Consider the following 12,295-nt stretch of genomic DNA (forward strand, 5'->3'; position numbering starts at 1 on the left):
CCATGTGGCCCAGACCGCCATGACCACTTCTTCCAAATACAACTTTTCTCTGAAAGTTTTGGCAACACAGAATATTGTGGCTTCTCACTTTTCCAATACCCTACCCATCATCCCCTCATCTACATGAATCCCTATCCTCAGGGGCGGTGAAGGTCTTTATCAGTACAAAATTTGGTGGGTGGTTTTTGTGGTTATTGGCTCCTTAAGAAGGCTTAAAGGAAATCTAACATTTGTTTTTTTTTTTGCATTATGAACCAAACATACCTTAAGAATGCTGTAGCTACACAGATGCAGAAACATATCTTGTTTAATCCCTGAACCGAGTGGTTTTGCAAAAATAAAACAATTATAAAATTATGAAAATAAGGCTCTGTTACTGCTGTGGCTACCTCAGTGCTTCTCCTCATCCTAATTATGCACTGCTCCAGCCTTGTCGTGCTGAGAATAGATCATCACTGTGTTGTCTCTGACAGACAGAAGTAATCCATCCCCCAGCTGCAGCGTCATCCAAATCAGGTTGATTAGTCCTGTCTGGACAGTTCAGGCAGCTCAAAAACACTCGGTGTAGGGATTAAACATGATATGTTTCTGCATCAGTGTCGCTACAGCATTCTCAAGGTATGTTTGGTTCTCAATGCATTTAAGAAGACCGCCTATATTATAATCCACTACTGCCTATCCTGCAGCTAACCAAATTTTACCTTGTATTTATACTTCCCCCTGTTTCCTCCTAGTATTTCCCCTGATCATGGATCCTGGAATCCTGTACTTTATTGCAATTCTGGAAGATCATTTACAACTTTGTGTGGTGCCGTTCCTCTGTCCCCCCCCCCCCCCAACAAATTTATGCAAAAGAGTGTATGTGAAATCCATTCGTTTTTTTTGTTGGACCCATTAACGTTTTACAGCTTTTTCACATAGTTTAAACCTCATAGCTAAAGTATGTTCATTCAGTTTACTAAAACAAAAAAAGAGCTGTGTGATTTACTGACACACAGGTCCCTATGTGACAGACTGTATATAAGAGGAGGGGGATCCAGCCTTACAAATAACAGTGCACAGAATCCAAAGGAATGTCCGGCATGGGAAGATATTTATTGACATCATCCTGTAGGTTACCATACTGACACATGGAAATGGCCACATTATATACTTCATATATACATATTTACAGCACGGGGATAACAATGGGTTAACCTGAGAGGTTATTTTTGGCAACTCAACCCTTTACAACAAAAAACCCCCCATCAATTTAATGTACAATGTGTTGGTACAAAGCAGGTTTTCAACATTTATGATAGTCTTGTCTAATAGAGGATCCCAATCTTAAGGACTTGTCATTCCTGTTTTATATGGTCACCTATTCATTAAGGGAATTTGTAATATATACTATGGAGGAGATTTATCTGAAGTGTCTGAGGTAAAAATGGCAACCAATGAGAGCTCAGCTTTCATTTTCACACAGCTGTTTATAAAAGTAAAGCTGAGTTCTGATTGGTTTCCATTGGCAAATAGAAGAGTTTTACCTCAGAAACTTGATGATAAATCTCCATGTCTTTGTGTGGCTGCCCACATATTGGTAAATGCTGGGAATAAGCCAGAACAACATTTTTGAGTGTTGTACTTGGCCTCTTTTTGGAAATCCCAAAGGGATGAATGGAGCAGCAGTGTAAACCCTCGAAAGTATGATACATGACCCTAATGATATGTGATGGACTCAGTGGGGAAACTCCAGGATGAGGAAAATCCTCTGAGAATGTGATAAATGTACATCTTAATAAAAATTAAATTAAAGGACATCTACCATGAAAATCCATCATGATAAACCAGGGACATTACTTATAAATCCAGGCCCCGTGACTGTGATAATCTTCTTATATTTGTTATCCATGGCCTCCTTCCTTCTCAAATCAACTTTTAAAATTATGCTAGTAAGCCTGAAGGGCTCAGGAGGGCAGTTACCAAAGCTGTGGCTTCATAGGTTGTTACACTGTCTCCTCCTCTGCTCCCTCAGCATTTTCCCCCTCCCTCTGCCTGATGTAATCTGAGGAAGTTTCAATACACAGTAGTAAAAGGGAAGTGCTCCGTGCACAGTGTAACAGCCTGTGAATCTGAAGCATGGAGGGTTTATGGTCTTACAAGTTGCCCCTTAGTTCTGCGCCTCCACTCTGCTATGGGTTTGGCGACCTAAGCCAAAGGCAATTGTACATCTGTTTGTGATCACATGTGCATTAGATATTTTATCCTTCCATGGAAATATCTTTACTAGAGATGAGCGAGTATACTCGTCCGAGCTTGATGCTCGTTCGAGTATTAAGGTACTCGAAACGGCTCGTTGCTCGGACGAGTATTTCCCCTGCTCGAGATCGAGCATTTAATTAAAAAAACACAGTGAAGAACAGTGAAGAATAGAATAAAAACAGTGAACACAATGAACACAGGATCATTTAAGTGAAAAACAGTGAAGAACACAGTGAAGAATAGATTACAGATGTTCGGCACATCTGCTTACTTGTCGGGAGATACGCGCGGAATGGTGCGAACAAAATAGTATGTGAAGAACAATATATATGTGTGAAGAACACATTGCAGAACACGGTGAGCAGGACAGAGACACCGGGGAGCAGCACAGAGACACCGGGGAGCAGCACAGAGACACCGGGGAGAAGCACGGAGACATGGGGCAGCGGCAGCACGAAGACATGGGGCAGCGGCAGCACGGAGACATGGGGCAGCGGCAGCATGGAGACATCAGGCAGCGGCACGGAGCGGCACGAAGACATCGGGGCACGGAGACATCGGGGAGCCGCACGGAGACATCGTTGCACGGAGACATCGGGGAGCGGCACGGAGACATCGGGGCACGGAGACATCGGGGAGCGGCGGGGAGCCGCACGGAGACATCGTTGCACGGAGACATCGGGGAGCGGCACGGAGACATCGGGGCACGGAGACATCGGGGCACGGAGACATCGGGGCACGGAGACATCGGGGCACGGAGACAGCGGGGCACGGAGACAGCGGGGCACGGAGACAGCGGGGCACGGAGACAGCGGGGCACGGAGACAGCGGGGCACGGAGAGAGCGGGGCACGGAGAGAGCGGGGCACGGAGAGAGCGGGGCACGGAGACAGCGGGGCACGGAGACAGCGGGGCACGGAGACAGCGGGGCACGGAGACAGCGGGGCACGGAGACAGCGGGGCACGGAGACAGCGGGGCACGGAGACAGCGGGGCACGGAGACAGCGGGGCACGGAGACAGCGGGGCACGGAGACAGCGTATCTCCCGACAAGTAAGCAGATGTGCCGAACATCTGCAATCTATTCTTCACTGTGTTTTTCACTTAAATTATCCTATTCTTCACTGTTCTTCACATCTGCTAACTTGTCGGGAGATAATATACGCGCGGTGAAGTGAAGAATAGATTGCAGATGTTTGCATACATCTGATCACTTATCAGAAGACGTTCTTTTTCAATTAATTAACACATTTTATTCCCGAACCATGGTCCCTTTGAAAAATGCTCGAGTCTCCCATTGACTTCAATGGGGCTCGTTATTCGAGACGAGCACTCGAGCATCTGGAAAAGTTCGTCTCGAATAACGAGCACTCGAGCATTTTAGTGCTCGCTCATCTCTAATCTTTACATCTCGGGCCAGCTTTCCACATCACGCAATGATTCAGGTGTCTCGTATCTTCTCTATTTATCTGTGCTGCTCATCCTCAAATCTGCGTCCAGGGAAGGGGTTAATCATGTACTAGGGCTGGGGCTCTAAAGCCAAAAAAACATGCCAGAAAAGGGTCATGGTCACAAGGGGAGGATCTGGGACTGTGAGATTGGACTCTGCTACACAGAAGCTGGTGACAGAATTTAAATTTAGGAGTCTGAATAGACGGGTGAGCCATGGAGGGGGAGGGGGTCATCTGTGAGACAAGCCAGAATATTGGGACTGATGGAAAAAGCAGAGATTATCTGAGACAACTCTGAGTGGGCTGTGTGGAGAGGAAGAGCAGACAGAGGGTGAGGTGCATGCAGGGTAGCGGGACACCGAGCTGCTCCTCCACATCATATGTTATATACATGTACATGAAATATATGCCAACACATGCATCCTCTGCCTTATCGCACACACCCCATTTTTACAAAACTATAAGATATATCCGGTGTATTCTGAAATAGTGAGGGTCTTCTTTCTGTACCTTTTTTATGCAAACATTCTGCTTCAATGTATACAACTCCAAGGCAGACTTATCCGTCTCCATGGTGACAGACTACAAAGTCTATGAATGTAGTCTGATGCTGTAGGCGTGTCTTGTTTTATTCCTGCGCCTTCCTTCTACTTTTTCAAAGGTAATCAAGAAGAGGGAGACAAGTAACTAGCTACAGGACCTGACTAGTTGTGCAACCATGGAGTCATAATTATGCACGGGAGCTGTAAACATAAAACACCTAATTCTATAATTAATAAGACTAATAATTAATAGGAATAATTTAGAATTATAATAAGACTGGTTGCAAAGTTGCTTCGGAATTTAAGGAACAGACTTGGCCATAATTGAGAGCTACATATATTTACCAACACGGGCGTAACTTGAGGGGGTGCAGAGGGTGCAGTTGCAACCGGGCCCAGGAGGCTTAGGGGGCCCATAAGCTGTTACTTTCCCATCTGAGGAGACTAGTATTATAAACCATAGATTACCTTAGGGGGCCTGGTACAGACCTTGCACTGGGGCCCTTAAACTTCAAGTTACGCCACTGTATGCCAATATATATATTACAGAAAGTCTGATAGGACCACCCACTGGACTCTTTAGCCCAAAATAAGTTATAGTGACTTTTTTTTACCCATAAACTATACATATTTCTTTATGCTGACTATCTTGGTTTATACCTGGTCCTCGTTTAAGACCTGATCACTTAAGGACCTGGATACTTTCCAAATAAGGGATGTCACAAAAAAGGGGTAGAGCGTATTCCAAAGAGGAGGTGTGGTTTATGGAAAGGGGTGTAACCTGCCCTGAAAAAATTCTAGCGCTATCTTCCTGGATGTATACTGTACATACTATACTATGGTAGGTATGATCTATGGATGAAGTGAATCTATATAAAATATGTTTAAACAGATCCAGCTGTATGTAGCATATATGCCACCGCTAACCATCGTCGGGGGCAGACTGTGGTCTCCTAAGATTTTGGGGCCCAATTGCTATCTTGATACAGATTACCAATCCATAGACTGCTATAAAAGGGTTAAAGTCAGATCTGTAGTTGGCCAAATTTCAGGGAATCTTTAATGTGATAATATAGGTTTATCTGAAGTCGGATGTATTAGCACAAAACATAAAAAGATCACAAAATGGATTGTACCATACAACAAACACAGCCCTGATATATATATATATATATTGAATTTGCATAAGATGTGGTTTTGAAGGGAAACTTGTCACATTAAACATGTTATCTAGTAAGTTTTAGAGCAAGATGAGCTGAACAGATATGTCTTGGACTGACCACTTGACTCTATAGCAGAGAATGAGCGGATGTTTAAAAATACATGTTATCCTGAATCTTTTTGCACAAAACTACTGCACAATCACTCTGCTACTGCCCTATAACATGCTACCTGCAGACAGGACACAACGTACTATCTGCTCTGCTCCTCCTGCTCTATCACATGCTGCCTTCAGATAGGACACTAAGTACTATCTGCTCTGCTCCTCCTGCTCTATCACATGCTGCCTTCAGATAGGACACTAAGTACAATCTACTCAGCTCCTCCTGCTCTATAACATGCTGCCTGCAGATAGGACTCTATGTACAATGTGCTCAGCTCCTCCTGCTCTATAACATGCTGCCTGCAGATAGGACACTAAGTACAATCTACTCAGCTCCTCCTGCTCTATAACATGCTACCTGCAGATAGGACACTAAGTACAATCTACTCAGCTCCTCCTGCTCTATAACATGCTGCCTGCAGACAGGACACTACATACTATTTACTCAGCTCCTCCTGCTCTATAACATGCTGCCTGCAGATAGGACACTAATTACAATCTACTCAGCTCCTTCTGCTCTATAACATGCTACCTGCAGACAGGACACTACATACTTTCTACTCAGCTCCTCCTGCTCTATCTATAACATGCTACCTGCAGATAGGACACTACGTACTATCTGCTCAGCTCCTCCCGCTCTTTAACATGCTACCTGCAGACAGGACACTACGTACTATCTGCTCAGCTCCTCCTGCTCTATAATATGCTGCCTGCAGATAGGACACTATTCATAACTGCACAGCTCCTCCTGATTTATAACATGCTGCCTGTAAATAGGACACTATGCACTATCTGCTCAGCTCATCCTGCTCTATAACATGCTGCCTGTAGATAGGACACTATGCACTATCTGCTCAGCTTCTCCTGCTCTATAACATGCTGCTTGCAGATAGGACACTGTGTACTATCTGTTCAGCTCCTACTCCTCTATAACATGCTACCTGCAGATAGGACACTATGTACAACCTGCACACCTCCTCCTGCTTTGTAACATCCTGTCTGCAGATAGGACACTGTGTGACATTTGCTCAACTCATCCTGCTCTATAACATGCTGCCTGCAGATAGGACAGTATGTATAACCTGCACAGCTCCTCCTGCTCTATACCATGCTACCTGCAGATAGGACACTATGTACAATCTGCTCAGCTCCTCCTGCTCTATTACATGATACCTGCAGATACTACACTATGTACAATCTGCTCAGCTCCTCCTGCTGTATAACATGCTGCCTACAGATAGGACACTATGTACTATCTGCTCAGCTCCTGATCTATAACATGCTGCCTGCAGATAGGACACTATGTACAATCTGCTCAGCTCCTCCTGCTCTATAACATGCTACCTGCAGATAGGACTCTATGTACAATCTGCGCAGCTCCTCCTTGCTCTATAACATGTTGAATAGCATGTACGACATGAAAAGTGATGTAATAATTTGCAGGAGAAAAGTGAAATTTCTATACAAAATGGCACATGGTAACTTGCAGAGCAGCTTAAATAGACAGCAACAGAAGCCCAAAATCAATATTTGGGTTTCCAACAATGACGGCAATGTAAATGTGTTCTTAAGTTACAAAAAAACTTTCAAAAACTTTGTGCAACTTTCACAAGACATACATTTGTTGTATCCATATATTTCCTTTGGTTCTGTTCATCTTGTTAAGGAATCAGTATCCCTACAATCAGTGTCTTCCCTATGGCTACCAGTCCACAAGGTCTAGAAGCCTTCATCTGTGATGCCCCTATATTTCAGCAGGGGATCCATACTGGGGCGGGTTTGTACAATCTTGTTGGACAGAGGTATGTCTGATGTGTGCACATGTCGGATATCCTCCTGATAAGGTTCTCTGAGAAGATACCTCAGGACATAGTCATATAATACTGCTGATATCTGGAACATCCAGTAGTTTATTAATAGTAATATCTTCTAAAATGTTCGGAAATGCTATGAAAATCATAAAAACTAAAGCTTATGTCCATAGCAGAGGTACTTTATTTCACCTTGGTCTTCTCTTCTTCTTTGTCATGTGTCTACATGACTTCTTCCTATACAACGTATCAAAAAATCCAAGGTAGACGTCGTTGATGGTCTCTTCCCACTACCACAGCCATCTTTTTACCATCTCCACCACATATAGATCCGGAAAGATTCCAGGAACGGCGAGGACCTTGCAATGGCTGGCCTAGAGGACATGCTCCGAGCTGCTGTCAGGATACTCAAAGCTATGTTGACGTTCACTCAGGGTGATCTGCTCGGTGGCACTGCTGCCTGTCTTCTCGCGGTACCACGTGCACTCACTGTTCCGTGAATTTCCCGCTCCATTGTTACAGCTATCAACAAGTTTGTATTTTTCGCAGATGCTTCCAGGTCCAGCTCGAGGGGTTTGGCTGTTGGTATGTTTGTATTCTTCTTCGATGTCTTTCCCGAGTTTCCAAAGTTTCCATCTTTTGAGAAGTTCATACTGGACCTGTGGGTGGACAGATGAAGAGACTGTTATAGACTATCATCTGCCATGTTCTAGTCTCCTCACTAATCAGGCAACCCTAGTAGACTACAAGAACATCCACCATGCGTATTTCTCATCTACCGTGTCTATACTCTTATTACACATCGGTTCCTGTCCTCCCACGGGGCTCTTCTACTTTCTTCTAATCTAAATCCCATTTCACATTTCTCCGACCAGCTACTCAACAAGGATCTTTTCCATGAATTCCTTTAGATTTGCCCTTCCTTACCTTTCACTTTGGCTTAAGATATAACAAGATGAGTGCTACGAGATGACTCTGACTTGAAACAAAACGTCTACGGCACTCAATTATAAACTATTTTTTATGGCAGGTCACCTTGCTGCTCTCATCCCAGAATCTCTTAAAAATTGATATATGGGATCTGTGAAAATCATTAGCACTCCCAGAAAGGTCATGGTGAAGACACAAGTACAAAGAAAATGTAAAAAAGGGTTGTTCCAAAAAAAAATAAATGTAAAGGGGCTACTCAAGGGTCCATTAGTACAACAAGAGGTTGGTCACCTCTACCTTATGCCTTGGTGGCTCTGGTCCAGATGTGATGAGATTCTTATTCTTCTCCACTTCCTGTTTTGGGATTCACAGGAAATGTTTTGAGATGCTTGGCTAGCCAATCACATGATAGGGTGGTGTCACAGCTCCGCCCACTGATGGGCTGAACAAGCATCTCCAAGCATCTTTTCTGTGTTTTGGTTGAGGGACAAGTGATAGACTATTTGCCTTTTTTATGTTGACCCCTTTTAGATCATTTTTTTATTTTGGAAAAGGCCTTTAAGGAAGGTATTTAAGCTATGTAGGGCTCTCCGTATAATTACATGGAAGTAAAAGAATTTCTATTGTATTGATAACAAGACCAGACCATGGTTCTCCATAATCCTGGTTCTATCTCAACCCCCTCAAGTAGCGCCCATGCATTGAGGGACCTGCTACACCAATGCCAGTACTTTGCATTACTTCTTTTACCAGATTATTCACCATGCCACATAAAAACAGTAAGCCACATATGCAGATTTACATGGCAGATACGTCCTCCTGCCCCCATATCTCCTCTCCCACCACTACGCATGTCTGCTCCGTTATTGGAACTGTGGCCTCCACGTCCCACATCTGTACAGATCTTCCATTAAAGCTTGGCTGAAGATTTCTGTTTACAGATAGACAGTGATTTACATGTCTTCCCTATAAATAAAGATGCAGATGTTCTGGGCAGGAAGCAGACGTCTGCACAGCAAGTGGAAAGTTACAAAAAAAGTATCATACATACTACATGGCGTGCATGTAGTGCATATACTACTATTATGTGTGTGTGAGTATCAGATGCTTCATACCCCTCTAGGTCCACTGGCATCAGGGACATGGAGATGTCTTATAGACACATGTCCCAGACCACAAGTTGGCAATGTGAATGTGCGTGTGGCTGCGCATGCACCATTCATTCCATTCACTTCTATGAGAAATGTATTTGTGAAGCCATTTCTTCTTTCACAGCAGCCAGGGGATGGGGTCCCCAACCCAGCTCTTAAAATAAGGGCACCTACCAGCCATTTATAGCATATCCTATGGCCATGCCATCAGGGGCGTAGCTACATGGTAGCAGCCATAGCATAAGCTATGGGGCCCACAATGTCAGGGGGCCCCGGAATCTGGGATATTGGTTTTGTATTGGGTGTGTATATGCTTTATGTGTGTGTGTGTGGTGTATATACTGTATGTTTGTATATGTTATTGTTTGTATGTTTATGTTTGCTGTTTGTGTGTATATGTGATGTGTATATTCTGTATGTCTGTGTTTATGATGCATGGGTATATATGATACTGTATGTATGTGTGTATATGCTGTATGTATGTATATATTGTGTGCATATACTGTGTGTGATTGTAACTCATGTGTGAGTATACAAATATTTATATTTTTTAAGGGGACCCCATTCAAAAGTCTGTTATGGGGTCCAGCCTCTCTTAGTTATGCCCCCGCATGCCGTCCAGATTGTATTTCCCTACATAACTAGTTGAAATCTAATGGGATATGCAGTTATTTACTAAAATACAGGAACGGTGCCATTATTTTTTAAGCACATTTTTATTTTGTGACTTTTTTTATTTTCCTCATCAGTATCTAAAGAGCTTGAAACCAACACTTCCTGTTCTGTAAAGCTCAGTTCTCACTTCCTGTTCTGTAAAAATCACCTTGCCATCACATAAAGCATCACAATGACATGTAAATATAGATAACACAGGATTCACCAATGACAATAGGTGAGGATGACAAAGGTCACTTCCAAGTTCCTACCCCTCCCTACACAATGACCTCTGTAGTCACAGAGCATGCCCACAACGCTCTTCTATTGAAGCCATTGAATATGTCTTTTCCACAGGTTTTGACGATCTATACGGCTGCTGTAAAGCATATTGTGCAGCAAGTGCAACATGGTCACCCATAATCATGATAAAAATAAAAAAAATCTACAATAACAAAAAGATATTAGAAAAAAATATCTCAGTATCTGATTTTACTTTGAAATAAATACAGGTGACCCAAGGCCTCACAAATCTTGAAGAGAATTTACAGTACACAATATTACTGGCAAAACATTGGGCAGAACTTTTTGTGGCAATTGACTTTGATAGTTATCTTGATGTGGACCAAAAAGTCTCACCTAAAATTCATTCACTTACCTCTTTGTTGACAAAACAATAGAGTACAGCTACCAGCATACCCTGCGGACAAGACAGTCAATGTTACTGATAGCCATGGCAGGGTATAAATGGAGAAGATGAAGTTCTTGAGAACCTACCTGGAATGAACTGAAGGATAGGTCAAAAAACAGTTTGACCAACCTCAGGGTCCCCTGTGCAGTTTCATCTGTGATCAATGCAAACACCACCTCGTGTATTCCTAGCAGAGGGATGAGGGTGAGTGTGGACCTGGCCAACCTGAGGAGAGACGTTGTAAGAGACATGTGAAGTTGTACCTCGCGTGCCTAGGTGTTGTCCCATATCAACCAGTCACTTGTTGACATAACTCTGCAACCCTGTAGTCTCAGAGCTCATGGTATCGTTGTGCTGAGCTCACACGTCTCTCACCTGAGTTTATAGTCTGTGTACCTCATCTGATGAGCTCTCATCTTGGACAAGAGAATCTGGATTATCCGCATGAATATAAAGAAGTTGATCTAGAAGAAGTAGGAAACCAGAATTAATAAGGTTTTATAGGTTATTGATCAATCATAAATAGAAGTGATCGACTAGAAGGTTCTCTACAGCTTTTGGTTTGGAGGCAATTATTGGGTAAGTCCAAACCAATGGATGCTTGGGGTGGTTCACTTATGGCATATTTTTGGTGATACGCCCTTTGTATTCTATTTACCAATATAGCAAGAAACACAGGAGACCGAAGGATCCACCAGTAGGCCATGTTGTGATTCGTGGTCCAACACCTATAGAGGAACATGGAAACCATAGTTAATGGCTGCTCTACCAGAGTGGTGTAGAATACATATTGAAGATAATCTTCCTCCTGATGATAACAAGTCAACGGCCAATACTCCGATTTTGGTTCCAAGCCAGTTATTGATGTTCTAGGCTCTTGACAGCTATGAGAAATGATGCCCATTCTGCTCATCTGAACCGGCCCTTTGGCCTTTATAGTCTAAAAGTCAAGTGGTGATTGCAACTTGCGAAACTAGCGTCTGCTATTAACAAGACCAAAATGAGCGTACTAATTGTAGAATTAAATCCATATTTCAAGGAGATTGTGAACATATACATTTCCTGTAAAGGTGTATGACAAAACCATAAAATCTATGTCCCTATGATAATATTTCAATTGGATGCCACCAATGCAATCCATCTATACTTATAACACGTCTACATCCAGGGATAAACTGGACCTGAGTAGGTTCTTTTAGATGGGATATGGGCATGGGCGTAACTTGAGGGGGTGCAGAGTCGGCGGTAGCACCAGGGCCCAAGAGGTTTAGGGGGCCCTTACGGTTTAACTTTCCCGTATGAGAAGACTATTACTATAAACCATACATTATAGTCGGGGGCCTGGCAAAGACTTTGCATTGGGGCCCATCAGCTTCTAGTTGTGCCACTAGATATGGGGTAAAATGAGCTGGGGGTGTCTTTGACTCGATCCTATGGAAACTGACAGATTCTGTAGGTTTGTTCTTAGGCTATATTCACATTGCCGTTGCCCGCCCGTACCG

General features: G+C 43.3%; 1 protein-coding gene across 2 annotated transcripts in view; it reads right to left on the reverse strand.

Annotated features, from left to right (window-relative positions):
• Nucleotides 1–1,076: 1,076 nt before the first annotated feature.
• GCGR (glucagon receptor) overlaps nt 1,077–12,295 on the reverse strand; it is a 47,311-nt gene continuing 36,092 nt past the window's right edge. For both annotated transcript variants that reach the window (XM_072112254.1, XM_072112253.1), the window contains exons 10-14: nt 11,452–11,521; nt 11,169–11,257; nt 10,880–11,018; nt 10,761–10,802; nt 1,077–8,026 (exon numbers count right to left, since the gene is read on the reverse strand). In XM_072112254.1, coding sequence (XP_071968355.1) covers nt 7,742–8,026; nt 10,761–10,802; nt 10,880–11,018; nt 11,169–11,257; nt 11,452–11,521 — 625 coding nt within the window. In that variant the 3' untranslated portion in view covers nt 1,077–7,741. The remainder of the gene's footprint in view (nt 8,027–10,760; nt 10,803–10,879; nt 11,019–11,168; nt 11,258–11,451; nt 11,522–12,295) is intronic.

This window comes from Engystomops pustulosus, chromosome 6 (assembly GCF_040894005.1).
Source record: "Engystomops pustulosus chromosome 6, aEngPut4.maternal, whole genome shotgun sequence".
Lineage (NCBI taxonomy): Eukaryota > Metazoa > Chordata > Amphibia > Anura > Leptodactylidae > Engystomops > Engystomops pustulosus.